The sequence below is a fragment of the Hirsutella rhossiliensis genome (assembly GCF_020360975.1).
Source record: "Hirsutella rhossiliensis strain HR02 chromosome Unknown scaffold00004, whole genome shotgun sequence".
In the NCBI taxonomy this organism is placed as follows: domain Eukaryota; kingdom Fungi; phylum Ascomycota; class Sordariomycetes; order Hypocreales; family Ophiocordycipitaceae; genus Hirsutella; species Hirsutella rhossiliensis.
In genome coordinates this window covers 6,080,455-6,107,912 of record NW_025408670.1, presented here as the reverse complement: position 1 = coordinate 6,107,912, position 27,458 = coordinate 6,080,455, and the positions used below count along the sequence as shown (strand labels likewise).

At 52.9% G+C, this 27,458-nt stretch overlaps 7 protein-coding genes across 7 annotated transcripts; 1 reads left to right on the top strand and 6 right to left on the bottom strand.

Annotated features, from left to right (window-relative positions):
* Positions 1 to 567: 567 nt before the first annotated feature.
* Positions 568 to 2,363, bottom strand: HRG_05017 (cytochrome p450 domain-containing protein; the record flags this gene model as incomplete). The annotated part of the gene is made up of 7 exons (XM_044863488.1): positions 568 to 655; positions 706 to 780; positions 831 to 982; positions 1,210 to 1,533; positions 1,596 to 1,907; positions 1,963 to 2,087; positions 2,342 to 2,363. The coding sequence occupies 7 exons, from the start codon at positions 2,361 to 2,363 to the stop codon at positions 568 to 570; spliced, it is 1,098 nt and encodes a 365-aa protein (XP_044722102.1).
* Positions 2,364 to 5,842: 3,479 nt separating this feature from the next.
* HRG_05016 (centromere DNA-binding protein complex CBF3 subunit) lies at positions 5,843 to 7,863 on the bottom strand (the record flags this gene model as incomplete). Its single annotated transcript, XM_044863487.1, has 4 exons — positions 5,843 to 6,344; positions 6,400 to 7,105; positions 7,168 to 7,648; positions 7,729 to 7,863. The coding sequence occupies 4 exons, from the start codon at positions 7,861 to 7,863 to the stop codon at positions 5,843 to 5,845; spliced, it is 1,824 nt and encodes a 607-aa protein (XP_044722101.1).
* A 1,832-nt stretch (positions 7,864 to 9,695) lies between these two features.
* Positions 9,696 to 12,336, top strand: HRG_05015 (cytochrome p450 domain-containing protein; the record flags this gene model as incomplete). The annotated part of the gene is made up of 2 exons (XM_044863486.1): positions 9,696 to 10,293; positions 12,146 to 12,336. 2 exons carry the CDS (start codon positions 9,696 to 9,698, stop codon positions 12,334 to 12,336), a joined length of 789 nt encoding a protein of 262 aa, XP_044722100.1.
* Positions 12,337 to 13,561: 1,225 nt separating this feature from the next.
* HRG_05014 (cytochrome p450 domain-containing protein) lies at positions 13,562 to 15,428 on the bottom strand (the record flags this gene model as incomplete). The annotated part of the gene is made up of 5 exons (XM_044863485.1): positions 13,562 to 13,671; positions 13,773 to 14,234; positions 14,284 to 14,332; positions 14,679 to 14,694; positions 15,079 to 15,428. 5 exons carry the CDS (start codon positions 15,426 to 15,428, stop codon positions 13,562 to 13,564), a joined length of 987 nt encoding a protein of 328 aa, XP_044722099.1.
* A 3,162-nt stretch (positions 15,429 to 18,590) lies between these two features.
* Positions 18,591 to 20,872, bottom strand: HRG_05013 (integrase core domain-containing protein; the record flags this gene model as incomplete). The annotated part of the gene is made up of 6 exons (XM_044863484.1): positions 18,591 to 19,051; positions 19,121 to 19,220; positions 19,297 to 20,339; positions 20,557 to 20,701; positions 20,768 to 20,795; positions 20,856 to 20,872. The coding sequence occupies 6 exons, from the start codon at positions 20,870 to 20,872 to the stop codon at positions 18,591 to 18,593; spliced, it is 1,794 nt and encodes a 597-aa protein (XP_044722098.1).
* A 1,004-nt stretch (positions 20,873 to 21,876) lies between these two features.
* HRG_05012 (DDE superfamily endonuclease domain-containing protein) lies at positions 21,877 to 22,496 on the bottom strand (the record flags this gene model as incomplete). Its single annotated transcript, XM_044863483.1, has 2 exons — positions 21,877 to 22,138; positions 22,174 to 22,496. 2 exons carry the CDS (start codon positions 22,494 to 22,496, stop codon positions 21,877 to 21,879), a joined length of 585 nt encoding a protein of 194 aa, XP_044722097.1.
* Positions 22,497 to 22,586: 90 nt separating this feature from the next.
* On the bottom strand, positions 22,587 to 23,428 carry HRG_05011 (DDE superfamily endonuclease domain-containing protein; the record flags this gene model as incomplete). Its single annotated transcript, XM_044863482.1, has 2 exons — positions 22,587 to 22,894; positions 23,014 to 23,428. The coding sequence occupies 2 exons, from the start codon at positions 23,426 to 23,428 to the stop codon at positions 22,587 to 22,589; spliced, it is 723 nt and encodes a 240-aa protein (XP_044722096.1).
* Between the last annotated feature and the right edge of the window lie 4,030 nt (positions 23,429 to 27,458).

Below are 27,458 nucleotides of genomic sequence, written 5' to 3'. Positions count from 1 at the left end.
CGAATGACACAGAATTTGCGTCCTGGGTTAAGAAGGAATTTGGCATGATGCCAATCATGTGTCCTTTCAAACATGTCCATAGCATCGGCGGCTCGTTTCATTGCGCCACAGTCGATCTGGTAAGACTTGTTAACAACAAATAGCTATAATTCGCACTAGCAGGTAGAGAAATTCATGATCTGATGATATTTTGATAATCGGTCACAGGAGGTCATAGTGACTGAGTCTGACAGCTGAATTGAGTTATTGGAGAGTACTTCAGGGGAATCAACAAGGCACTGCCGGGCCAGAACACCCTAAATTTGTGCGACAAGCTGAAATGTGAAAGATTCAATAGGCTTTTCGGACAGGCAAAATTCAATTTCATAGCTCCTTCCGCAAGATTTGAGCGGTAGAACCGGACGAATGGAGTTGTGGCCGGTCATGATCTCCGAGGCCGGTGGAGCTTTGTTTTCGAGGTAAAACGTGGACAGTACGAAGGGCAATCATTTTTCAGCATACGCTAGCAACATTGGTGAAATTAATTCTTCTTTAACTTAAATGGCTCCTGAAGAATTTAAGCCTATTTCAGAGGTCCCTCTCTTTGAGAAGGGCTCGCAGCTGTCTGCCAGTGAAGTGAATGGAAAAATACTGGCTCCATTCGAAATCTTCGATGCTATAAAAAGTGTCAGTTGCAGCACGAACCTAAAAGGTCAGATAGCTCACGAGGTTTCATATGAAACAACGATGTATCGACGGAAAACAGTTGCGAACGTGGCGAACATCTCGATGTTTGCAAGACTAATTCGTTATCACGGAAATTATCCGTAAAATAGGCAAGGAGAACTTACTGGACAGCAGGGCACATTCTGCGCCCTTTTGAGAAGGCCACAATTGGGCCAGGGTGGTCGTTTTTTATCCATCTTTCAGGATCGAAACGTTTTGGGTCAGGATATGCCACTGGGTCCATATGTACGAAATAGGATGGAGCAGATACCACAGCCTACGAAATAAAATTAGTCAAGCACTTGGCCATCGCATGGGGTCCATGGCTTTGTGCCTTAGCAGGGACGTAGCAGCCGTCCACTCGGGCGCCGCCCGGACCGACCAGGCGCGGAGGCCCAGTAACGGCGCCATGCGTAAGGCGCATGCTCTCTTGAATGATTCCATTCTTTGACGCTCTAAATGTGAGCTCCAGTTCCACAATTATTCTAGAGGTTAGGCACGCACGAGAAGTGGAAGGTGTCGTAAAACTTCGTATGAAGGGACCGATGCGCTACGGTCCGGCCAAACAGACTTGAGCTCCTCGTAAAGTCTTTGTTGAAGCCGTGAATCTTCTGATACCATGAAAGTGCCAAAAGGCACAATATTTGCCAAATCAACAATGCCACCGTACATGGTGAGAATAGTTTCGTCTTCCAAGACAACTTCGGAAAGGGGTACCGTATTCTGCGATTTGCTCTCCAGGTGTGCATTAATAAAGCGTTGCATCAAGCAGTTTGTGTTTTTAGCAGTTTTTGAGTGTTTTTCGTGTTGTACGAGCTCCCGGACAATCTGTTGCGGTACTTCAGACTCACCCAAACGCCAAATTGGAGTTGTTATTCGTACGAACTTACGTCATATACCTGAAATGTTGGATCATAACCCGTCGTGACAAGGCTCACTAGTCGTCGCGGTAGTTGCAAGGCGAGCATATTCAACCTCGGGAAATTCGTGGAAAACCATTCTGTCCAGTTTATTGCCGCAAAAGTAGCAAGGCAAAGTGGATCGTCAAAGTCCTGGTTTGCTAGAGATCTCATGGTTTCAGGGATGCTACTAAAGATGAAGTCGTTGATAATTTTCAAGAACAGTGAGCGATACCCCATAGCCAAATTTACAGGCTTCTGATGCTGAGCATAGGAGCTGAGAAATTTGCTGAAACGCTCCACCTAGTTCGGTCTTAATTAAAAGTAAACAATTGAACTCTCATAGTAGCTTGCTTACATTTTCTTGAACATTCGGTTCGCATTGATCGTAATGTCTTTTGGCGAATAGAGAGGCGACTGGCTGAAAGCGCGCCCTGTATTCAACTGGATCGCCCTTGGTGAAGAAATTGTCAGACTGATTGCCTAGATTAACGTAGTAGTCCGGATCCTTCAGGCCATTAAAGCTATTGGAGAAGATGTCATGGTATGCGGCCGGACGGCAGAAGATACCCGTTGATCTTGGTGTGGGGCCACAGCAGCCCAACTAAGTGTCTTCGCCACTTAGTTGGCCCAAAAAATCCGGCACAGCCCAAAAAATCCGGCACAGCAGCCCACCTCCAAAACGTCAACCCTATGCATCTCAACCGCGTTTTCTCGCGCAACTTGACTTTATTTACGTATCTTTTTGCCGGAATACATTATGACAGATAACATGGCTACCCTGGAGGCAGCAAAAGCCGTTCTGGCGTCTCGTCGCGACCCCAGAGCCGATGTTCGTCGCTCAACAACACCAAAAGAACGCCTCTTTCCGTGCGAGATGCGGCCATCCGTTACAATGTGAAGAGCTCATCCGTACAGAGAGCCATTAATTTCATAAGAAACCCTTTTCCCGTGCTCCAGGGCGTCCATTGGCGCTGACGGAGGACGAAGACGACGCCCTGGTTGCGTATGTACAGTGGATGGAACGCACCGGCATGCCCGCCACGAGAGAGCAACTTGAAGCTGTTGCAAATGCAATAAGAATGCGTCGAGATCCCAATGCCCGCCCGGTCTCGTCAAGTTGGCTTGACAATTGGCGTGGAAGTCATCCTGCGATCGCGAAGACGTATCTCAAAGCAGTTGAACGAGCCCGGAAGTCCTTTGAAGCCCACAGGTAGAAGAAGTCGAATTTTTCTACTCAAAGCTTCGAGAAATCATCACCAGCTACCGTATTGGCAGTTCAGAGATCTGGAATGAAGACGAGGCCGGAATACGCATTGGGTGCCTGCGAGAACGCATCCAAGTTCTCATCACGCGCACCACTAGAGTCAAGAGCACCCGGCCCCGAGTTTTAGACCCAGCAAACCGAGAATCCTGCACGGTAATTGCCTCAGTTAACGCAGTGGGGGACTCTCTTCCACCCTGGCTTGTTTTCCAACATTACCCTACCACCAACTGGGCCGGCATCGACATCATGACAGGCGTACGGTTTGCCCAGTCGCCAACTGGCTTTTCCAACGCAGAGATACACCTTGAGTGGGCAAGGCATTTCAACTGCTGGTCTTGGGCATCGTCAGCGCAAGCAAAACAGTCAGGAAATTCGCTGGAAGAGTGGTTCGGCTGTGACGAGCATCTTCGGCGCCCCAACATGGGGATGAGTCGCGTGGAGGCGCCGCCAAACCAACGGCCTGACGACGAGAAGATCTACCGATTGCTTGTTGTGGATGGCTTTACAGGGCATACCACCTTGACTTTGCTGAGTATTGTATCAAGTTTGATATCATCATTGCTATTTTCCTCCACATTCCACCCACCTCATGCAGCCGCTTGATGTTGGGGTATTCCAGCCACTAAAGTCAGCACATCAGAAAGCGCTGAAGTCGCTCGCAGAAGGCAACATATCATTTTCGCGGGTCAACTTCCTCACAGCTTTTCAGGACGTATATGAGGCTGGCTTCACGCGGCATAACATTATGGCGGCATTTGAAAAACAGGCCTCTTTCCTGTCGACCCAGCGCCGGTGATCACCAAGATCCTCCACGAGCAGCTACGACAACAGCAGCCGATCAATCCTGCATACGCCTCGCTCCTACCCTCGGAGACGCGTTTCCAAGTCGCCGCGGATGCCCTCAATGATATCCGGCAACGGTATGGGCCCCTCATGAGCTCGCCATCACGAGAAAACTTGCGGGTTCTTGCGAAAGTGAACACCGAGTCTATCGCGATGGCGTCACATTCCCAGGGCATAGTCAGCGATAAGAATAGCCGAACCCAGGCGTATGCGAATCGAATGAAGAGAGGCAAGATTGTCAGGCCGCGCGGAGAGTTTATCACGAGCTCCAGCATGGCCGACATCACCCGGGAGTATGAGGAGCTCCAGGCAAAGCAAACCCGGCTTCAAACGCGCCAGGAGATAAGGATGCATCTTAAACGAGTTCGTGGAGAGATGCAGAAGATCCGAGAAGACTATAAAGTCGGGAAGAAGCAGTTAGTCAATGGCAGAGTCAAGACATTGAACTTTAAGCCCTGGCTAGAGTTTACGGGACGAGACGTTGAGTTCTACACTCTGGAGCAAAGTTGCGATACCCTCATGCGGGAGCTCAAAGAGCCATCCAAGGAATCCTTTTTCTATGATACCACGAAGAGAAATAACTCCGCCAGAGATGTCAGGGCGCGCGCAGCGACCCGACCTCGCCCACTTACAGATATGTCGTCGTTGCCCGGCAGTGACGATACCGTCTATTTCACAGGCCTCGATCTTGACAAACATAGTGAGGATGGCGCCGACGATGAAGACGAGGACAATTTACTCGACACGCAAGAGAATATACCCTCATCGCCGCCGTTAGCAGCGGTTGAAGCGGTAGTCGATACACCATGCCCTCGACCGCGCACCCGATCGTCCAACAAGATACAGCAGACGCTCCAGGAACACAGGTATGGATAAAATAGCTCTCAGAGACGCACAACAGGCGAAATTACTACATAATACGTCTATTTGGACTCACAAACGCGGTCTTCCTATCTCTTCGACTGGAAGGCGGCAGCTCCTAAATAGGCCCAAAGACGTGATTTTTTCACTTTTCGTTGTTACTTTCGTCTTTAGGTGATCCGCAGCTATTGATCACATGTATATTTTAGCTATTTGAAGTCGCATTGACGGCACCATGAAGCGAAGCGTAGAATTTCCCTGATTTTGCACCCCAAATTGAGGACCCTGCTGTGCCGGATTTTTTGGGCTGTGCCGGATTTTTTGGGCCAACTAAGTGGCGAAGACACTTAGTTGGGCTGCTGTGGCCCCACACCAAGATCAACGGGTAAGCAGGACTTATCGTGGGGTCGATTTGCGGAGTAATTTCGGGAAATCGTATGCGATTACACATCTACCATCTGATAAGTGCCCGGCGGCGCGCACGCGAATATCTCCACGGCCAGCAGCCCAATCCAGGCCATTCCGGGGCCTGGGGGACTACTACACCCGGCGGCGCGTTTGGTCGAGGAGCACTCCGTATAGGCTACTGCCCGTCGAGATATTTGCGTTGCAGCGCCGCGAATGGGTAATGGGGGGCTAGGCTCGGCCACAGGAACTGTGAGATAGTAATGCACTGATCCTACGGCCCTTTGATCCTCAAAAATATGTCTAGTTACATGGATATAAATATGTGTAAAGACTCTACGAGGCGGCTGGCTTACGTCGACGAGGGCGGTCCGCTTTCCCAGCCGGGTCCTCCGCCCCGACGGCCCTGACCTCGAGTTGGACCTGGTCCCGGCCTGGACCTGGGTCATCGGGCACGGGGTCCCTACCTGTACCCGTATCTGGCCCTGGCCCTGGCCCCGATCCTGGCCCCGCCGTCGGCGCTGTTTGAGTTCGTCGACGAGTCGGTTCAAGCTTCGGCCGGCGCGTAACAGCTCTAGCTCTGCAACGGCCGCCTCCTTGCATTTGCCGGACGCCATACGGGCCAACAGCTCGTCCCAGATCACCTTCCGGCGACAGAACTGCACTCTGACCCCGTTCCCCGGGCGCCAGCGGCTTCCCCACGTCTCTTCCAGCTCCCGTACGGCCTTCTGACCTGCAAACCCTTCCTCCCACTCCTTCCAGACGTCCCCCACCGTAAAGACCCTTGCCAGGGCTGTGACGATAGGCATGCCTGGTACCAGAGGCTCTGGGTCGGGGGCCGGGGCCGGAGCTGTATTGAGATTCAAGGTAGGTACTGTTGACGGCGCCGGGCCGGCGCCGGCGCCAGCGCCTCTGCTGACCCGGCTCCGAAGTAACCGGTAAAGGTGATAGGGACCTTGCCTTGGAGGAGGGCATCGAGGCCGCCCTGAATCCCGTCCAGCCGGGCCTCAAGCCGGATGGCGAGCCGCTGACTATTCTGTAACAGGGCCTCCCGCGTGCTCTCTATGACGCCGCTTAGTTCCGGCAGCGCGCGTCGTACGAGCAGGCTTACCGTCTCCATAGCCCCTACCGCGGTGGACCGCACGGCGACGGCGAACTCGTCCCACTCGGGCCCGCTAAAAGGGGCGTAGGCGAAGAACGGTAGCGACGGGTAGCGGAGCTGTAGGACGGCCAGGTCCTGCAGAAGTACTATACGCAGGCGCCGCATAAGCTTAAGGAAGCCGTCGGCGGCTAAGTCGTCGTCGTCGAGACCGCCTTCTGCCCAGCATTGCCGGCGCGCCCGCGCCTCAAAGCGGGGTTCCCACCTCGATCCACGGCCACAGCTGCTTTTGTAAGACGTACGGGGTTCGTGAGCCGCACGCGCGAGGAAGTAGTCCCCGGGAGGCCGAGAAGCCGGCGACGATACGCATGAACTGCCGCGGTAGGTGCGTAAGATATGCCTGGCAGAGCACGCTCTGGTTCCAGCGGCCGGCCTGCGAGATCTGGGCGAGCGACGTGCCATGGGTCTCCGCGTCCTGGGCGCCCACCCTGCGCGGGAGGTGCGTCTTCTTCGACGCGATAAGGCCGGCAGCGCCGAAGATACGCCAGGTCTCTTGTAGCTGCGTCGGGTACGAGAGCTCCTGCTCGCGGTCCCGCCCGACGAGGACCTTGATCCGATACCAGTCCTGACGGCGCCGGAAGGACGGGGGCGGTTCGCCGGCGACGTGCCAGCGCCAAAAGAAGAGCTGTGCTAGGGCCCCTTGCGTACAGAATAAGGGGTCCTTGTGCCGGAGCGCGCCCATAAACTCCTTCCTCGCCGTCTTATTTAGCTTGCCGTCCCGTAAAAGGCTTACCAGGCAACCACAGGGGGTCGGCCCTTCCGAAGGCGGATAGTCGAGTAGGGACAGGTCTGCAAGCTCCATCTTGCGGCGGTTCTCCCCCCGTAAGAGGTAGTAGTGGCCGAAGAGGAGGTCGACTCGCGTACGGAGGTTTTGCGGCGTATACGCGGCGCCAGTGAGAAGGAGATCCTGGATCCGAAGCCATTCATCGGGGAGGTAGCCGGCCTGGATCCCGTCGCTCCCGCGGTCTTTAAAGGAGGCTCGGTCGTGCTTCCCCGCTGCCGGCCCGTTGCTCAAGGAATCCTCGTACGGCGCGCCCCGGGATTCTCCGTATTCGAGTTGCCGTGAGCCACCTGGAGCCTCCATAGCTCGATAACGGCCGCGATATAGGCGTCGATAGTGCCCCTCGTAAGCAAAGACCCTTCGGTAAGGTCTACTGCAGCCGTCGCGAGGCCTGTGGGTGGCACGTAACCCTCGCGGTCGTCAGCGAGCAGCTCAGCGGCCTCGGCCAGGGGGACCTCCAAAGCTTCGGCCAGGCTTTCGGCCTCTGCCATGGCCGCGGCCTCGAGCTGCTCCTGTTCGCGCTGTTGCCGTACCTGTACGGCCTCGCCGTTGCCGTCGCCCCTAACCTTACCCCGCGCGCGCGGCTTCTTCTTCTGCGGCGGCACAACGCGTCGTAACAGGATATCCTCTTTGAGCCACGCCGCCAGCTTGTCCGGCGTTACGAGCTCGCCGTCGGGCCAGCTATAGAGCGAGCCGTCTGCTGCAGCCCGAGGCGTATGGCACCAGGCCTATACGTATTTGTCTGTTAGCCGCCTAGGGGGGCCGTACGTGACAGGGATCGAAGTGGAGGACCGGCCGGGGGACGCGCCTTCCACTCCCGCTGCTTCGCCGCGTAACTCCGCGCCGTGTTCGCCGGCTGTTCGTCCTTCTTCGCCTGGATGCCCGCCCTCCGGGCGGCACGGGCGCGCTCGTCAGCTGCCGTGTACGAGTCGTCCGCGGCCATCTCGGTCGATCGGGCAACGTTCCTACGGGGCGAATGTCTGGGCTGGTGTTGGCCGGAAACCCGATAAGTTGGGTGGGAACTTATCAAATGCACTTATCAGGCGTCCTGCACACGATTTCACGGGCGGCGTTTTGCGGGCGATAAGTGGTCACGTGGCCTAAGTGAATTACGACGCAATTGCGGGCACCACCGATAAGCTGTGAAACGTCAGCGTTGATCAGATAGCGCACAGCGGCTTTCATGTTCGGGACAATGGTAAATAGATACTTCATTCGGTGAAATACGAATCACCGGGCCTTGGCATTCATTAGCTGTTTTTAACTAAAACACTACTTCGTACCAAGGTCCTCACCGAATTTTTGGTGTAGAGTAATGCTCCAGTGCAGCAATTTTCCATCTTTCCAACACTGATGGTACGCCCGGTATAAGGTCGAAATGGCAGCTAACTTGGGACCAGGAAACCCGGAAAGGGGATGAAAAAAAAGTCTGTAGACGATTACCGTGATCCTCCACGCGATGAGAACCGAAATGACAAGATTTATGGCGTCGTAAGTATGCATGCTGTAGGAAACACCAGGTAGCAGCAATGGCACGGCAGTGTAGTAACTAGAAGCAAAATTCTGAGCAGCTTGCAGGCAAAAGAGTCGACTTGTCTGACGATTTCCCCACGCGATATTCCAAGATAATATGCGTGCGGCAAGTGCTGAAGACGAGCGGACGTGTACAGCGTGCCGTTCCTCCAAATTGCATGTTTATGAATCGCGGATACAGATTTATTGCTTTCGTCACTGCAGGAAGCACGCCATTAACCCCGCTTGACCCCTGTTAATCCTCGTGACAGACCCGAGATTCGATGCAACGCCGACGTGTCTCTGACCAGCTGAAAGTACTGAGGTAGATATCAGGAGCCGTCTCGATCGCTACTCGGTACCATTCCATCGCATGGACGGTTGCGTCCGTAGCGTGGCAGCTTCCGAGTGGTCGCCGCCCCCACCTGCACGTCGATCAGACATGCGAGTAGCGGTGACATTTCTTCCGACAGGCATTCAGGACAGCCCTTGATATCTACGTCTTGTCCAGAGTCTTCGGCCTTGTTATCTTCTTAGCAATTCTAACAGGAAAAAAAAAGCTACAGCATGTCATCCGAAGGTCAACTTTTCCTAGCGACACTTGTCCTAGCCTACTTGTTGTATGTGTATATTTTCAAACCAATGTTCGTCTGTGCATTAGCACGAATCCCCGCTCCTCACTGGTCATGCTCAATATCGAACGCGTGGACAATCTGGGCTAGAAAGTCGGGCAATGAGACAAAGAAGCTCCATCTCGCCCATGCTCAACTGGGAGATGTCATCAGGATTGGCCCAAATACACTCAGCATCAGCGACATTAATACTGTTCGCGCGGTTTATACTTATGGACTTGACAAAACATCATGGCACAGTGCTTTTGATAACTATGGGTAAGCTTGGGGAGACCAAGGGATAGGAGATCGTATGCGCTAATAGTCCTACCGTTTCCCTTGTCTCACTTCGGCTCTTGGCTTCGAAGAACATGCAAGCAGGAGACGTCTGATTTCAAATGTCTATTCTAAGAGCTACATTCAGTCTTCGAGAGCATTTCAGGAGCAACTTGATGTGGTAATCTTTGAACGACTTCTTCCCTTACTTGACAAAGAGGCTGCCAATACCTCCCCTAGAGGAATAGAGGTGCATTCCCTCTTTATGGCTACAGCAGCTGATATCATCTCGGCATATATTTTCGGAATCGAACATGGTACAAACCTCGTTTCACAGGAGAGATGTCGCAAAACTTGGATCAACCTTTGTCGATCAATGAATGAGCGCTTCTTCTGGATTCAGGAGCTTCCTAATCTCAACTCCTTTTGCTCCAAATTCGGTATTAGATTGTACCCGTTGCTGGCAGACAAAGCGCAGAGTGAGATCCGCAGCTGGAACAAAAAGCTTTGCGAAAAGGCTTACACCACGATACCATCATCCTCCCATGAGTTCTGTCAACCTGCAAATGAATCCGTTCTCTTCAACGCCTTTCGCACTGGCCTCCAAAGAGAAGCGACAAAGGAAGGCTCGGCCCTTTATGGGTTACCTCTGAGCGGGCAGAAATCAATCCTGGCCTGCGAAGTTTTAGACACAATTCTAGGTGGCCACGAATCCATGGCATTTGCGTTTACGCATCTGGTCTGGCGCTTGACACAATTTCCCAAAGTCCAGGATCAATTAAGAGAAGAGTTGCTGGCAATGAAAGTCGGCGATAAATGTGACAACACTCTCGGCACTGCGAAAGCACTGGATTCTTTGCCGATATTGCATTCCGTCGTCATGGAGACCTTGCGGGTGGACGCGCCTAATCCGGGACCCCAGCTGCGGGAAACAGCATATCCATCATGTAAAATTGGCAAGTATGAAATTCCAGGTGGAGTGCATGTTGCAGCATCCGCGTATGTACTTCATCGCGATGAAAGCGTTTTCCCAAACGCTGATCATTGGGATCACACACGGTGGCTGAGCCACGTAACCGACGATGACCATCTCAGGCGGATGAATCAACAGTTCTGGGCCTTTGGCAATGGAGGGAGGATGTGCGTAGCGTCGAATTTCGTCTTACAAGGTACGCTCACCTTTTTTTTAAAAAAAAGAAGAAAAAGAAGTAAGAAAGGGTCGCTACTGATTTACTTGGGAGCAGCAATCAAATTCACAGTCGCGAACATATACATCAAGTACAAAACTTCAGTTGAAGATGATAGCGACATGGACATTCATCATGAGAATTTTGCCCATTCAGCGGACAAGAAGTTACAGGTGCGGTTCGTAGCTCTCTAGCCGCTCGTTGAGAACGTCAAAGCCTTGTCGGTGACGGGAGAGCTGGTGTTGAGGTAGACGTAATCGAAGAAAGTAGCGACGATGGAGTTGTTGACGACATGGCTGAAACGTACTCAATGTTGTTGTTGTTGTTGTTGTTGTTGTCGCCACGTCGAGGATTTCCCATGATGATTGGATAACGAGAAGAGTAAGATGTACCGCGGCGTAAAGTGGAAGCATTTTTACGGCATACACGGCCTATGATGGCTACTTTGTTATCCACAGGTCTCAGGACAGCCTGAGAGCACAGCTCATCTGAAAGCATTCTGGCTGCGCCAAAAAAAAACACCAAGGCAGGTACACACGAGCTTCTCGCCGGGCATTAATCCAATCGAATTGCATAAAAGTGTGGATATGGGTTATTAATTGGAATGAGCGAGTCCATTGATTATATCAGATGATAGATTTCTGTTCGTAAAGTTTGAGGGTGTATGCAAAGTTGACTTCTAGTAAGCCGAATCCGTCATTTATCTGTTCAGAGGAGCCCATGGCTCCAAAGCCACTAATTTGGATTTCACCAAATCTGAACAAATCTTGCCATCTGTTGACAAGCCTGATCCCTCATGTACTGCCACCGGACTCATGGGTTCCGCTTGCCCATGACGAAAAATGCGGCAATAGAAGCCACACTCGACAAGGCACCCAATATAAAGTTCATGGCGCAATATCCATAATTTATCCTCAAGATACCACCAAGAACGGGACCAGCTGTTAGCCCAGCAAAGGAAAACAGTGAGTTCAGGCTGTATAGCTGAGCGTAAGGCACATCAGCTCCAAATATTGTCGGATTGGCCGCCGCGTAAACCCGAATGATGTCACTTGCTTCGACAAAACTCGTGGAGCCGACCATGGCCAAGCACGAACCGTTCAAAAAGAGGGCAATGCCAAACAGGACGGTGTTGCTAAGCCCAGAAATGAGCTTCAATGAAGGCAGACCCAACAGCATGAGACATGGGACCAACAGGGCATAACCGACGGTTGCCACTGACTTGGTCCCATACCTATCAATCGCCTTTCCTGCGGCACGGCCCAGTGCCAGGTTTGGGAAGAAGAATGCAACAAATAACAGGCCGACCTCGGAAGGGGAAAAGCCAAACGAGAATTCTGCCTCTGTCGGGACGGTGGCATTCAAAATGCCTACTAAGAAAGCCTGAAACGAAATCAGAAGCAGAGCCAAGAAAAGCCTGGGCTCACGACAACAATATAGAATAGGGAAGGCCCGCCCGAGACGGCCCCAGTCTTGAGTGATGTTATAGCGTGCGAGTTTGAGGCTTGGAAGCCGTGGTTGACTTGAACCCAGTGTTTCCTCGCTTGGTTCCGGCAGAAGCCTATCGCTTATGCAGTCATGAGTGAAAGAGCCACTCTCGACGTGTGCCGTCTTTTTGTCAACAACTAAAATTCGCAAGGCGGCATCAATGACGACAACGATGGTTGCCGCGGAAAACACGGCCCAAATGCCACCTTTGTGATAAAGAAGGCCGCCCATAATCGGTGCGACTATATCACCAAAGGCTATTACAGAGAAGATCTTGATGCATCCGGCGTTAGCCCGGACCGCGAAGATGTTGACATTTGGGAATACAAACTGTTCCAATGACCTGGCCGGTCATTTCAGGACCAATAACATCGTGGACCATGGCAAAGCCCACGGTCCAGACGATGGCAGCAGATGCTCCCTGAAGTAATCTTGCAAGCACCAGAATAGGAATACTCTGACCAAAAGCAGTCAAAACGACGGAGGCATAGAGAAGGACAGCCCCATAAATATATTTCGAGTGGCGAGAACCGGCTTTATGAGCGAGACATCCTACTGGGACGGACAGCAGCACTGATGCGGCCGCATAGGTGGCCAATAATCCAGACGTATATGCCTGAACATGAGCTCTAGGGATAGAAACGCGGTCCCGCAACACGGATGGAAGTATGGGAAGCATGATATCGTAGAGGAACAGATCTGTGAAGAGGCTCATTGCCACAGTTGCTATGACGAAATTTGGCCGGCAGCGCCAGTAAGAAAGTTGGCCGAGTAGCTCTGACATTTTCCGTGGTAAATGGGTTAATTTTCTGGGATGCGTCAAATGCTCCGGTTCAGAGATGCGTCAAATGCTCAAGTAAATAGTACTGTCGAGTGTTTCTTTTGCGTAAAATCCATGCAAGACCCTCGTGATAGCCGCGTTTTGTGCTGCCATGTCACCTGCATCCTTCTGCTGTGGCTTGCCGTGGTGGGTCTGCGTTAGCTGCCGCGTCCTGCCCAAGTAGCAGTCAGGCGCACCTACTTAAGTGTGTCAGGCGCACCTGCAGAAGTCCAACGCGCTGTTGGGTACGTAGACACGTCAGTAGTACGGGCGGGTGCATAAATAGATGCGGATGCAACTACCCCGTAATGAGTATCTGCTGAGACTGAAAAAGGAAGGACGTGGTCAAGCCTTCCATCCCTTTGGCTGTCATCACGCCGGTCCGAGGTCCCGGATAGGTATATCAGCTATTAATCAAGACCCCTAAATATTCAGGATACATTGATCTACTAGCAAACTGCACATGGTAGAAGTCCCGGCAGCCTAGGACTGTACAAATCGCTACCTTGCACCCGTCGCATCCCTTCGCAGCAACTAATCCTAAATACAAAACATAAGCACCCGGGAAGGGCGCTAGTCATCCCTGATTTTTTATATTTTTTCCCTAATGTTTAGTGAGTGCATCACCTTTGCAAATACCAAGAATATCGCTCGGCAGCTGGGCCATGGTCGCCAGCGCCGGCAACGCCACAAGGACGCATAAAAGTTGTCAAGGAAAACTTTGCCTGCGGTAATTCACAGGCGTATTTACACGTCGCCAACTGAACGAGCTAGCTTCTCAAACTTGATGAAAAGTCTCTCTCTGCAGTTACTCCCCACAAACTTATTCGCACCAGGGTACCCAGCCTCATCGGCAACTGTAGTCGTAAAGTTGGAATAAATTGCATAGACTAGCAACCTCATCACTGTTCCGATCTTCGTTAGACGAGTTCAACCCAAAACATGATTCCATACTCACATTCCATGGCAACTTGTTGCCCAACACATCCGCGGCTGCCACCGCCGAATGCAAAGAGCCACTGGTTCCGAAGTGCAGCCGCCTTTGGCCCTCCACTCTTCCAGCGGTTTGGCTGCCATTGCTCTGGCTCAGGGAATACCTCGGGATTGCGGTTGAGCAACCAGCCATACGTGCCAATTCGGACTCCAGGAGGGACGTTACTAAGTGCACCTACCTCCGACCGTCCATGCGCTGGAGCAAGTCGTGGGTCCAGGTTCGGCGCATTATTGCGCAGTCGGAGGCTTTCCATAATGACGCAATTCAGCAACACCAGGCGCTCGAGCCTATTTGAAGGCGGAATCGACGATAAAGGCTGCGAAGACAGCTTGGGGGTGTTCGTAGCGAGTAATAATTCCTTACGGAGTTGCTCTTGAATGCCCTTGTGGCGCGAGATCTCATATATCATATACGTCACCATCGTGCCTGATTGAAAATGTGAGCAAGAAACCACTGCCTTTATCGCGCTACTTACCGAAAGTGTCTCCTGTCGCCGCTTTTCTCTCATCAGTCAAGTTAGGCTTCTTCCGGCAGCATAAGCACAATACTTACATATGTGATCGAAGCATTCGCTTGCCAGCTCTAGTCTCTCACCATGCTGGGGGGAAAAATCCCTCTCAACGCCAGAAAGTCGTGCAAGCCCGGCTCTCACGTAGGCGTATAGTATTGGAAGCTCACCGGCTGGTAGCGAGACCAGACTCTCCAAGTCCCCACCCGCTTTTTGTATAACGGCCTCACATTCTTGAGTTTTTTTGATAGCCCAATTCTCGCATGCCTTCCTCGCCTCTAACTGACCTTCCGGAACTAGATGAACCCCCAAAAATGGGAGGAATTTGACCAACTTTGGATATTCTTTCATCCAAAACACACTTTCTGGTGGATAACTCTGTTCAAATAGGTTAATCCATTGCCATCTAGCAGCCTCTTCGAGGATGAAATTGAAACCCCTTGGTATCCCGAATGCGAAGGCAGACATGAAGTCTAAAGCAAAGGATTGAAGAAGTGGCAAAACATTGACACTCCCCTCATTCGAGGAAGACACACGAGTAAGCACTGGCAACATTCTCTCTACTAGAAGAGTGTGCATGATGGCTCGGACATGCGGAGAAGATTGTATGAAAGACCGTGAGTAAATAGATGAGATTCTCCGTCTGCGAGACCGATGATCGTTTCCAAGAGAGGTAAACATATTGCGAGATCTTGAATTTGATTGAGAAACACATTAGTCAAGTCAATTCACTCCAACCTGTATGTAAGACTTTTTACAAACCCTTGCGTAATAAAGTAGTCGTAAGATGGGTGCTTGTCAAAATTGTTAGCACCAACGCCGTAGACACTCTGGACAGCCTCGACAGTGTTGACAACAATTTCGCTGGGTCCAATCCGAATGTATGGCCCCTTGTGGGCAAATGCCTTGGAGATGCGATCAAACTCTGTCCCTTGCCATCTGTGCCATTGAATCCACAGAGAGGTCACATGGGAGAGCGGATGAGCCACGGGGACTTTGGACAGAGGAGAGAAAAAGATGGGATAGATGATGAATCTGAATCCGAGCGCAAGAATTGCAGCAAAGGTCGTGAGATTGAGGGCGTAAGCCGATAGAAGCAAGCTGATGGACATGAGGTTTGAGTGTTTTTCTAATGGGCGAAGCTGTGATTCACCATTAGCTGTGTCCAAAGCGAGGAACTACAACGATTTCAAGGACGAATTCGGAGACCAACTCGATTTCAGATTCCTATTTAATTCAAATGGCAGTATGACATAAGGCGTTAAGATGCTCGCAGTCGTCAGTTCCGATCCTGGAACTGGAAACAATCTGACCACGACTAACTCGGCCTGCTTCGAGTGTACGGTAGCATGGAAATGCAGCGTGCAATTATCAAGACCGCCTGGATCGCCGCGAGATGGGTCAGGAAGTGGTCAGTGGCTCCGATTCTAGTTGATTGCTTTGGGGTTTAAATCGGACCCTGCCCCCACCCTCCTCCTCCTGCTCCCCTCTCACAAAATACAAACAGACGCACAAAAGCGGAACCAATCATCATGGAGGCCTTCTTGTAGTTCTAGATGCTATGGTGTTGATAAAAGTATGGTCCGCTGCGTAGCCTTGCAGAAGGCCAACCGTGGTAAGGTTCCAAGCTGAGCCTAATTGATACGTAGATCTGCTCTTAGGCCTGTGTCTTGCAGATCCGGGCCATCCCGCCCCGGGCCATCCCACCCTGGGCCTACATCGTCGACAGCCGGTCAGTTGGTCAGCCGACCAGTTGGTCAACCGGTCAGTTGGTCAGCCGGTCAATACAACTCGCTGCACCCTGCGCGAATGTACATTTCGTGACGAGTTTGTGTCACATTTTTACAATGCATGCAGCATCCACCGGTCGGTTGGCCACTGTACATGAAGCCTTTTCGGGTATCAATGATCGACATGATCGCCCAAAGTTCTCGCAGATAACGGACTTGTGAAAATGTCCCGCGAAGGCGCCGTTCGTCTCAGCTAAACTTGGACTGGCTTGTAATCTCTCTGGGAACTCCACTTTATATACAATACTCCACTTTTTGAGACCAAGAATCATATAGCCTGAGCTTGTCTGGCGTGTCGGGCTACGGCAAAAGTCACTACTTCGATCTTTCCTGTCGTCAATATGAGTGATTTCACGGAAATCCCCATCCTCGACCTTTCTCTTGCTGCTTCCTCTTTAACGAAGCCCCAACTCTTGTCGGAATTGCAGTTCTGTCTAGTACATGTAGGATTCTTTTACATAAAAGGCCATTCCATCTCAGACGAACTGCAGCGAGAGACACGTCTACAATCCGAGGCATTTTTCAACCTGCCTGTTGAACAGAAGTTAAAGGTCGAAACGCTGCATAGCAAGCACTTCTTAGGGTATAGCTCCATGAGCACGGAGTTTACTGGCGGGACAGCAGATTTCAGCGAGGCGTTTACGGTATATCTCCTGGCTGAGAACAATTTGGACCACCCACAAACTGACAAATCGATTGTTTAGATCGGTCCGGATCTTCCGGCCCCAGGTCTAAATCAACCAATCTATTACAATCTGGCAGGACCTAGCCAGGTATTTACGCCATGAATATTTGTCCTGGCGGTTTGTCCATCAAATATAAGGGCTGACAACGGTGATCCTCTCAGTGGCCAGACGAAAGTACGCTACCGGGGTTCCGGCAGATACTTGAAAACTATCGTACAGTAGTGCAAAATTTATCCGCCGAGTTCGCAATTTTGATCGCAGAAGCATTGGACATTGAACCGTCGTCGCTCACCACACTTCTCGGCCAATCTCCCTGTAATCAGCTGTGTCTACGAAAATATCCGAGTCCGTTACAACAGACTGGCTCAGAGATTTGTCAGGGCATGGGTGCTCATAAGGACCAGGGTTTCATGACTTTTCTGCTTCAGCTGGATAAGCACCAATGTCTAGAAATCCAAAATAAGTCTGGCACTTGGATTCAGGCTCCCCCGATCCCAGGGACTTTAGTCGTTAATGTTGGCCATACGCTCGAATTACTGACCCAAGGCGTTTGCACGGCGACAACTCATCGCGTGACTCTGAGGCCAGAAAACTTTGTTGATTCGAACGGCCTGTCACTTGGTCCTCGATTTTCAATTGCCTACTTCCAAGACGTGGACACGCACCTCAAGCCGGCCGACCTGACAGTAGCAGTTCCATCACACGTTGCGAGTTTAGTGGAGGGAGAAAAAGTCATCTCGGATGCGGCCGAGGTATCTTCTGGGCTATTCGACCACAGCGTCGGGGATAAGCGTTTCGCTGCTAGTCTGAGGTGCTTCACTGAAGTAGGGCAAAGGTGGTATTCCGACTTGATGTGAAAGGCTGGCCCGGAGTTTATTCAACAAGCAGGTGCCTAGGTGTTGTCTATCTAGAGCTAAGGAGGAAAAGAAGCTGAACTCGAGGCGTAGCCTCGAGTGCGAGCTTATATTACCCTTCTCGGAATGTTCTCGCAGCTTCTGGGTCCGCGGAGCGGCCGGTGTTGCCACCGGAGCACGACCCACCGGACCCGGTACAACGGGTCCACCAGCCGGGCACAGCCCGTGACATTACCCCCCTTGTCCCCTCCGACCAGGTCGGCGTCTGCGGGGTTCTTGCGTTCCTGCCAGCGTCTCGTACCTCTCCCTAGGGCCATCATTGGTCTTGATTGGCCCGTACTTGTCCTCGAATGCCTTCATCGCAATTGTTCCTTGCAACCACTCAACTGGCTCCCAAGTCGGCTCTGCGTAGCCCGTCCATCGCACTAGTGCTTGCCTGAATTCCCCTCGTCCCCGCTTCTTCCATCTCGCGCAGAGAATCTCGTCGACATCCCACAGATTCGTGCCGGACTCATCTTGTACCGGTGGTGGCTGTGCGTCATCTACCTTTGGCCAGGAGCCGGATCTTGATGCGCCCGCCGCAAAGGTCAACATGAAATCGCGGGTAAATTGAGCCACGAACATCGAGCTCAACAACGTGCGAACTAATTACCTTCGTGACTGTGTACTTGTGATGCAGCCAGTCGAGCTTCTTGCACGGTCGTGGCGATCTGTAGTTTGCCATCGAGAGCCACACCTTGTCACCAACTTCAAATCGCTCCGCAGGCTGTCGCTTTGCGTTGGCAGCCTCTTCTTGTTGTTGCTGTGAGGAGGCCATCACTGCTTGCATGTACTCATTGACCTCCTGCAGGCGACTGAGTAGGCTATCAGCTCTGCTTTCCTCTCTATGCCTCGGTGGCTCTTCCGATTCCTCGACGCTGATGGGATCGACGTGGTAACCATGCTCAGCGAAAAGGGGCTGATCTTGGTCGCTGCGGATTCACGATTGTTGAGTGCCAGCTGCGCGGCAGGGAGCAGTTCTCCCAGTCGTCCTGCACGTACGACACGTAGGCTCTCAGGTAGGCCTCGATCTCCTGGTTCATTCTCTCTGGCCCTCCGTCCGTCTGAGGATGATAGGCCGTGCTCAATTTCTGCGTGACACCTGCAAGACGGCAGAACCTCTTCCAGAACCTACTTAGCCAGTTGCTCCCGCGGTCGCTGACGATGGACCGTGGCATTCCGTGAAATCGGTAATGACACTGGAGAAAACGGTTTGCACACGGCTCAGCTTCCATGTTGTCCATCACCTCGAGGGTCACAGCCTTTGTCAGTCTGTCCACAATCACCCACAGGTACCTTGCCTTGCTCGGTCCAGTAGGCGGCAGATCTGTGATGAAGTCCATGGACAAATGGCTTCGGGGTCGATCTGGAATCGGCAGAGGCTTGAGGAATCCAGATGCGTGCTCTGCCGCAGGTGTCGCAATTGGCTACGTACCGGCGAACCAGCTGGGACTGCCCAGGCCAGTAGAATCGCCGAGCCACAATAGCCAGCGTACCTTCCTGCCGGGATGACCGGTCGCAACAGAGTCATGCGACTGCTGCACAATGCGGGTTCTCAACTGGTCTTTCTCAGCTTCCTCCTGGTTACCCTCCTCCGGATCCACCCGGCACCCAAATACGGTCTCTGAATGTCAGCCTTTTGCCTGCGTCGATCGCACATTCTGAAATCTGGATCTTCAGGCCCAGCGAGGGCGGGAAGGCACGCTCGCGATCGCGGACTGCCTTATAGGCTGCCCGGAATATCGAGTCCTTCGCCACCGTTTCGTCCCAGAGTTGCTGCAGGTCCGCTACCTCGAAGACCTTCATCTTCGGCAGGGTGGATGCCTCTGAACAGTCAGAACTCATCGCGTTGATACATGCTCTTGTCGATGATGGAATGGCACTATCCGGTATCAACTGTATCATTCTTCCTTGTTCCCGCTCGTCGTCAATGCCCTGTGGCTTGTCTTGTTCACGGCGGGACAACGCATCAGGCACGACAGCCTCGCTTCCCGGTCGATACTCGAGCTTGAAGTCGAACTGGGACAATTCGGCTGCCCAACGGCTCTGCCGTTCCGTGAGCTTCTGGCGTGTCATGAAATACTCCAGGTTGCGGTGATCGGTAAGGATTGTAAATGGGCCGCAGCTCCTAAGTTCGGCGTTCCAGTTGTCGAGACATCTCATGATGGCAAGCATCTCCTTGTCGTGAATGGGATAGTTGTACTCCGCTGGCGAAAGTCGCTTCGAGAAGAAGGCGCATGCGTGTCGACGTCCATCTGGGCCTTCCTGCGACAGGACGCCTCCCAATGCGTAGCCTGAGCAATCCGTCTCCAAAAAGGTCGGGAGGCTCGGGTCCCACTGCTTGAGCACCGGTGACTCGCAAAATCGTCGCTTCAGCTCCTGAAACGCCTCGTTCTCCGCTCGTCCCCAATGAAAGGCAGTTCCTTTCTTAAGCAGGGCATCCAGAGACTGCGTGATCTTGGCATAGTCGGGGATGAAGATCCGGTAATAGTTGGCGAAGCCCAGAAAGCTTCTGACACCCTTCACCGTGGTCGGGGCCTCCCATTCGCGGATGGCGCGCTGCTTTTCGGGGTCGCAGGCGATTCCTTTCCCTGCGTTGACGATGAACCCAAGGTATTTGACCTCTTGTACCGAAAACTCGCACTTCGCTGGGTCTAGGTGCAGCCCAGCGTCGGCGAGTGCTTGAGAACTCGTCGCACCTTAGCCTCATGATCCGCCTTCGAACCGCTCGAGTAGATCAGTACATCATCCAGGTACGCTGTGACAAAGTCGTCCAGCCATTCGCGCAATACACTGTTCATGTATCGTTGGAATGATGCCGGGGCGCCGCTCAGGCCGAAAGGGCACACGAGCCACTCGTAGAGCCCAAACCTCGTGCGAAATGCAGTCTTTCCTCATGTCCCGGAGCCATGCGGATCTTATGGAAAGCGGCCACCACGTCCAACTTGGTGAACCACTTAGCCTTGGCCAGATTCTGCAGGGTCTCCGCGATGAGGGGCAGTGGGTATCGGTCGCGCTTGGTGATTGCATTCAGCGCTCGGTAGTCGCAACAAAATCGCAGCCCTCCATTCGGCTTCCGCACGAACAGCACCGGCGCGGCAGCCGCTGAGCTACTCGCTCGGATGAATCCTCTGTCCAGCAGGTCTTTCAGGGTCTTTCGCAAGACCAACAGCTCTTCTCGTGACATGTTGTAGAGTGGGCCCCACGGAAGGGGTGGCTCGTTGCCGTTCTTGTCAGGCTGCAGGTTGACTTCATGATCCACACCCGGTCGATGTGGCGGCAGCTTCATTGCCTCTCCTGGTGAGAATAGGTCGCGGAATTCTTTCAGCACTTCTGCCGGGACCTTCTCGCTCGGATCGACTGGCGGCTTCGGCTGAAGCGCCCTCTCTATATCCGACAAACTGATTGCATGAATCGAGATCGCGTTGCACTTCTTGCGTCTCTTTGCGCGTCGACACTCCGCCGTGAATACGGCTGCCGACACGAGTCTTGCGCTTCGAATCGCGCGTATCTTGGCGGGCTCTTCCTGCCCAATGAGGCGTATCGTCACACCTGCCCTCCCATGGTACATTCGCTGCTTGGCAGCATCGTACACGACGTGATTTCTCTCCATCCAAGGCCGGCCGAGGAACATGTCCTGGCCCAGGCTTGGGATCACGTATGCAAAGACACGTTCGTCAAATCCAGCTGTCTCGACCACAACAGCCACGACCCTGGGGATATGACACTCTTCGCTGACTCTGAGAATCCCCCAATTTCTCGTGGTTTCGAGTCGACGAAGGGTATCCGCAGCTTCCGAACAAGGGCTTCGTCGATCACGGCATAGCAGTCACATCCACAGTCGACAAGGGCGCGTATTCGATAGCCTCGGTTTACCCGCGCGTTGACTAATACCATGCCCCACCCCCCTTTCGGTAACACCCACCTTTCGGTAGCGCAATTGAAAAATTCTCCACCAAAAGTCTACCATTTGAACTACATGAAATATGATCAGAACTTAACATTATAAACACAAAAATTATATCATTCCGTAGAGAAATGGACGCTCTTATATGTACCGGCGCTTTTTTACCATTCGCCCGGATCTGGTGGTGACTGGAAGGGCTTCGGGTGCCACCTTGACTTCGATCACTGAAGCTGTCTCCACCTCTGAGACCGCCTCCTCCTCTGTGTCAGAATTCAGCACAACGGCTATCTCTTGGCTTTTAATTTGGGAATGGCCTCAGCCACCAAAGCTTCACTGAGAGTCATGAACCGTCTGTTCGGGTTCGGAATTGCTCTCCTCTTCTTGCCTCTCTGCAGCCGGGCCACTTCTTCCTCTAGCTTCGCGATTCTGTTGCTGTGCTCGGCAAGCGTCTGTTCTTGGGCTTCAAAGCCTCTAGCTATCACGGCGTATCGTCTCCGGGTGCCAGGAGTCTTGTTCTTTCCGAAATCGCGAATCTGGCGGCTGTTTCTTGGCGTATCATCAGAACCCAAAATGGCGCGGACTTTGGAGACGTCTCTACAATGTCCGCGTGAATTTCTGGATGCCGCAATGCCTTGGATCGTGAGATCGGCCAATTCCCAGTGACCCTCCAGCCGGACAATATATTCTTTGCCGTCATTCCAACCTCGCGCGCTTTAGCATATGCCCGTATAAAATTGACCTTATGAACAGGCGCAGAATCGGTCAAACAGGTCAATTTCTGAAGTTCTTTCCGGTAAGCTGCCTTGGAGGCATTGAATACACCGTTATCTAACGGCTGGAGGCCATGAGAGCAGTGGGCAGGAAGGTAACAGCAATAAACGTTGTTCAAAAAGCATGTGGCCATCCATGCATCCTGGTCCCGGTTAACGGTAATTCCTACAGAGGTGGATAAAGAAACGCACCGTTGCATGACTTCCATGTCCATCTAATATGATCAGTCTAGCATCTGAGGCATCGGCTGGTCGCGTCTGGGGCAAATAGACCTCTCAAGCCACTCAATAGCGATATGGTTGTCCGTCCATCCGTTGGGCGACGTTATGTAATGCCAGTCGGCTATTTTGCCGAATTCCGTCAAGAACCACTGTTTCTGAAGTTCTTTGCCCTTAAAGATAATGCCAGGGGTAAGGACACGGCCGTCCGCGGTGATAGCTTCAATAAATGAGGTCCAGTTGCGGGACTGTGGCCCTTTCAGAAGGGCCTTCCGTTTTGGGTCTGCACTCCCAACCACAAGACTATCCAAACCTGGCAAAAAGAGTCTGGTTAGTAAAAGTAATGAAAGACAAGCCAAATACTCACCAAAGCCAGACATAATACCGCCTTCGTCAACATTCACGGTATTTTCTGGTTTAATCCATCCATACTCCTTTTCCTGATATCGAAGAACCAGTGAACCGCACGAGGCGTAAAAGCATTAAATCGGTTAGCTTCCTGACGTCTCCCACGCTTGTTCTTGATGTCCGGATGGCGATTGATGAATTTAGAGACCCAGTTGCGCCCCACTGTCCGCTCGTTGTTCAGTTGCTTCATAAGAGCCTCCACACATGCGCGGATCTGACTGTGGGAGGGAGCATAGCCGAGAGACTCTTGGCGGAGGATCCAAGAAACCAAGCGAGCTTCCTGAGACTTACTCAAGAGTTGACGAGGCTGGATCTGATCAGCCAGGGCTACCTGGCCTTTGAGTCTGTCGGAAATAGACTGCTGAGGTATGTCATACTTTTGGGCGGCGCGGTACTGCGACAAGCCGTTTTTTGTGACATCAATTATCGCATTAGCCATAATATCCTCCGTATAAATACTCCGAGGCCGCTTTAAGGTCATTTTGGTCATGTGGTGGAGGAATAACGAGAAGAATCATCGTCAGGAGGCGGAAGGAGATTAGGGGGTTGGATGGTAATTTCGCGTGCAAGGTACGCACAGGCCACAGACCCTGTACAAACATTCAACCATCGAAAAGTAGAATTCAATCAATCCTCTATCTACTCCAAGTGACGGCTTGTGAATATCTTCAAAGCTGGCTGGAATCGGTGTAAGTGAAATTGATGGGTTTTGGTGGGGATATTTCCTAATGCGCTACCGAAAGGTGGGTGTTACCGAAAGGGGGGTGGGGCATGGTACAGTCCGACTATTCATTCGTGGCTTGAACGCTTCCCAGTCCCGGATGTCTGCCTTTGCAGGCCCCGGCGCCCGCTTTCGCCCCGGGGCTAGTCTTTTCCCGCCGACTCGTCCTCACTGGATGCTGCGGTTGATTCCGAATCATCTGCGGCATCGGGCTTCTTCATGCGCGCAGCTTTAGGTCGCTGTTGCTTCCCTTCGCCAGGAAAGACCACCTGGGCTGGGCAGTCCACGATAAGATGATCCGTCCGACCACAGCGATAGCAGCGGCGCTCATCCTTCGGCTTCTTATCGACATGTCGACGACCCTTCGACTCGTGGCCAATACGGTTGATGTCCGTCATCTTAACATCTCCGTCGGGGTCCTCCGGTTCCTCCTGGGTCGTTGCCTTGGTAGCTGTTGAGGCGTCCGCTCAGTCGACGTCGGCTGCCTACCGGGTTTCAGTCTCTCCAATCTGCCCGCAATTTCCTGAACTCTCGCAAGCCATCCCTGGTAGTCGTCGGGTAGGACGGCTGTGACCAAACTCTCTTGGAGGCGTGCATTTATTGCGTTCTCTAGAAATACGATCTTTGCACTGTCCGGCCAGTCTGCTCCCCCGGCTTCAGCTAATGCCTGTTCGAATCGGGGAAGGAAGGACGCGAGTTGGTCTTCGCGCTGCCGCATAGTTCTCAGCGTGGCAGCAGCGCGGGATTGGATGTTGCTGTCCTGGTAGGTTCGGTCGAGGTATCGCATGAACTCTTGGGGTCGTAGCTACCCCAGGGCCTCCGCGGCGTAAAGGTAGCGACCACTTGCTGTGGTCGCTCGTCCAAACATGAGTTGATGAGGTACCAAAGTTCGCGATTTCCACTGTAGTAGTGTGCATCAAGGTCCAGCTTGTCTCGCATCTGCCTGGCCCAGGCGGAGTAGCTCTTCCGTGAGCCGTCATACTTGGGTGGGTTGGGCAACGGTTTCCGCATTCCAGTACCGCAGGTTTTGGGAGGGCGTGCCCAAGCCAGGCGTGCTCGCCCAATCCTCGTGCCACTGGCGGCGATTGCAAGTCGGCGCTCTGCGGCTGCGCTCGCCCGAGTTGCTCCATCAGCAAGGAAAGTTGGTCCTGTAGAGGGCTGAGAGTCGCATTGACCGCTTCTTGAATGCGTTGGTCAATCCATTGCTGCTGGAGACTTGGGCTCACTCTGCTGGTCCATCCTGACGAGCAGTCTGCAGCTTGCGGTATTTAGAAGGAGCTCTAGATATGTGAAAGGCTGGCCCGGAGTTTATTCAACAAGCAGGTGCCTAGGTGTTGTCTATCTAGAGCTAAGGAGGAAAAGAAGCTGAACTCGAGGCGTAGCCTCGAGTGCGAGCTTATATTACCCTTCTCGGAATGTTCTCGCAGCTTCTGGGTCCGCGGAGCGGGGCCGGTGTTGCCACCGGAGCACGACCCACCGGACCCGGTACAACCGGGTCCACCAGCCGGGCACAGCCCGTGACACTTGATGCCGCTGGTTCTGGAATCCAAGGCCGCGAGCAACTTTCAAAAAAGACCTATAGCGTCTGGGTGAGCGCCTGGTTGAAGGCTCGATATTGTCAGATGCTGGGTAGGATTTTGTCAAACAAGCCAGTTCCTGTCTGTTCTCAGTTTTCAACAGGCTTTGTCGGAAGTCTATGGCCAGCTCAGCCTTCTCTGCCAACTGTGACAGCAGGTGCTTTTGTATGTTCCGTCTCAAGCTCAGGGTAAGAAACAGAAGCTGAGAGCCCGAAGCCCGCGCCGCGAGTCGGGCTCTCAGCTTTAGCGGCCCGGGCAAAATCGAACCCAATAAATCGGGCCCAGCCCCTATCAGCAGCTATGGTTTCTGTTTTCGCCTATCCCCGCCAACGATGAAATAAGAGAGCACGGCCACCACACCTGCAACCGCAGCAAAGACAGTAGCCATGAATCCGTATCCATATGTATCCTTCAACCAACCACTGATTAGAGGACCGACAGAAAGCCCAGCAAAAGAGAAAAGAGAGCTCAGGCCATAAAGCCGGGCGTAGGGCCCGTTTTCCCCAAAAAACCCAGGATTGGCCTCGTCGTACCTCCGCGTTACGTTGGTCAACTCCACCATTCCTGGCGAGCCAACTAATGCTAGGCCAACGCCGTTCAACATCAGAACAACAACGAAGAGGACGATATTACCATTTCCGGTAACGATTCTTTGTGATGGTAGGCCGAGGAGGGCAAGACACGGGACGAAGAAGGCGAAACCGGATGTCGCCATGATTCTAGTTCCATGTCTGTCAACGGCCGACCCAGCGGCCTTTCCCAGCGCCAAAAAGGGGACAAAGAGAGCAGCAAGAAGCAAGCCGACTTTTGATGAGGAGAAATCAAATAGAGAATATGCCTCGAGAGTGTCACGGGCTGTGCCCGGCTGGTGGACCCGGTTGTACCGGGTCCGGTGGGTCGTGCTCCGGTGGCAACACCGGCCCCGCTCCGCGGACCCAGAAGCTGCGAGAACATTCCGAGAAGGGTAATATAAGCTCGCACTCGAGGCTACGCCTCGAGTTCAGCTTTTTCCTCCTTAGCTCTAGATAGACAACACCTAGGCACCTGCTTGTTGAATAAACTCCGGGCCAGCCTTTCACATATCTAGAGCTCCTTCTAAATACCGCAAGCTGCAGACTGCTCGTCAGGATGGACCAGCAGAGTGAGAGCCCAAGTCTCCAGCAGCAATGGATTGACCAACGCATTCAAGAAGCGGTCAATGCGACTCTCAGCCCTCTACAGGACCAACTTTCCTTGCTGATGGAGCAACTCGGGCGAGCGCAGCCGCAGAGCGCCGACTTGCAATCGCCGCCAGTGGCACGAGGATTGGGCGAGCACGCCTGGCTTGGGCACGCCCTCCCAAAACCTGCGGTACTGGAATGCGGAAACCGTTGCCCAACCCACCCAAGTATGACGGCTCACGGAAGAGCTACTCCTCCTGGGCCAGGCAGATGCGAGACAAGCTGGACCTTGATGCACACTACTACAGTGGAAATCGCGAACTTTGGTACCTCATCAACTCATGTTTGGACGAGCGACCACAGCAAGTGGTCGCTACCTTTACGCCGCGGAGGCCCTGGGGTAGCTACGACCCCAAGAGTTCATGCGATACCTCGACCGAACCTACCAGGACAGCAACATCCAATCCCGCGCTGCTGCCACGCTGAGAACTATGCGGCAGCGCGAAGACCAACCTCTCGCGTCCTTCCTTCCCGATTCGAACAGGCATTAGCTGAAGCCGGGGAGCAGACTGGCCGGACAGTGCAAAGATCGTATTTCTAGAGAACGCAATAAATGCACGCCTCCAAGAGAGTTTGGTCACAGCCGTCCTACCGACGACTACCAGGGATGGCTTGCGAGAGTTCAGGAAATTGCGGGCAGATTGGAGAGACTGAAACCCGGTAGGCAGCCGACGTCGACTGAGCGGACGCCTCAACAGCTACCAAGGCAACGACCCAAGGAGGAACCGGAGGACCCCGACGGAGATGTTAAGATGACGGACATCAACCGTATTGGCCACGAGTCGAAGGGTCGTCGACATGTCGATAAGAAGCCGAAGGATGAGCGCCGCTGCTATCGCTGTGGTCGGACGGATCATCTTATCGTGGACTGCCCAGCCCAGGTGGTCTTTCCTGGCGAAGGAAGCAACAGCGACCTAAAGCTGCGCGCATGAAGAAGCCCGATGCCGCAGA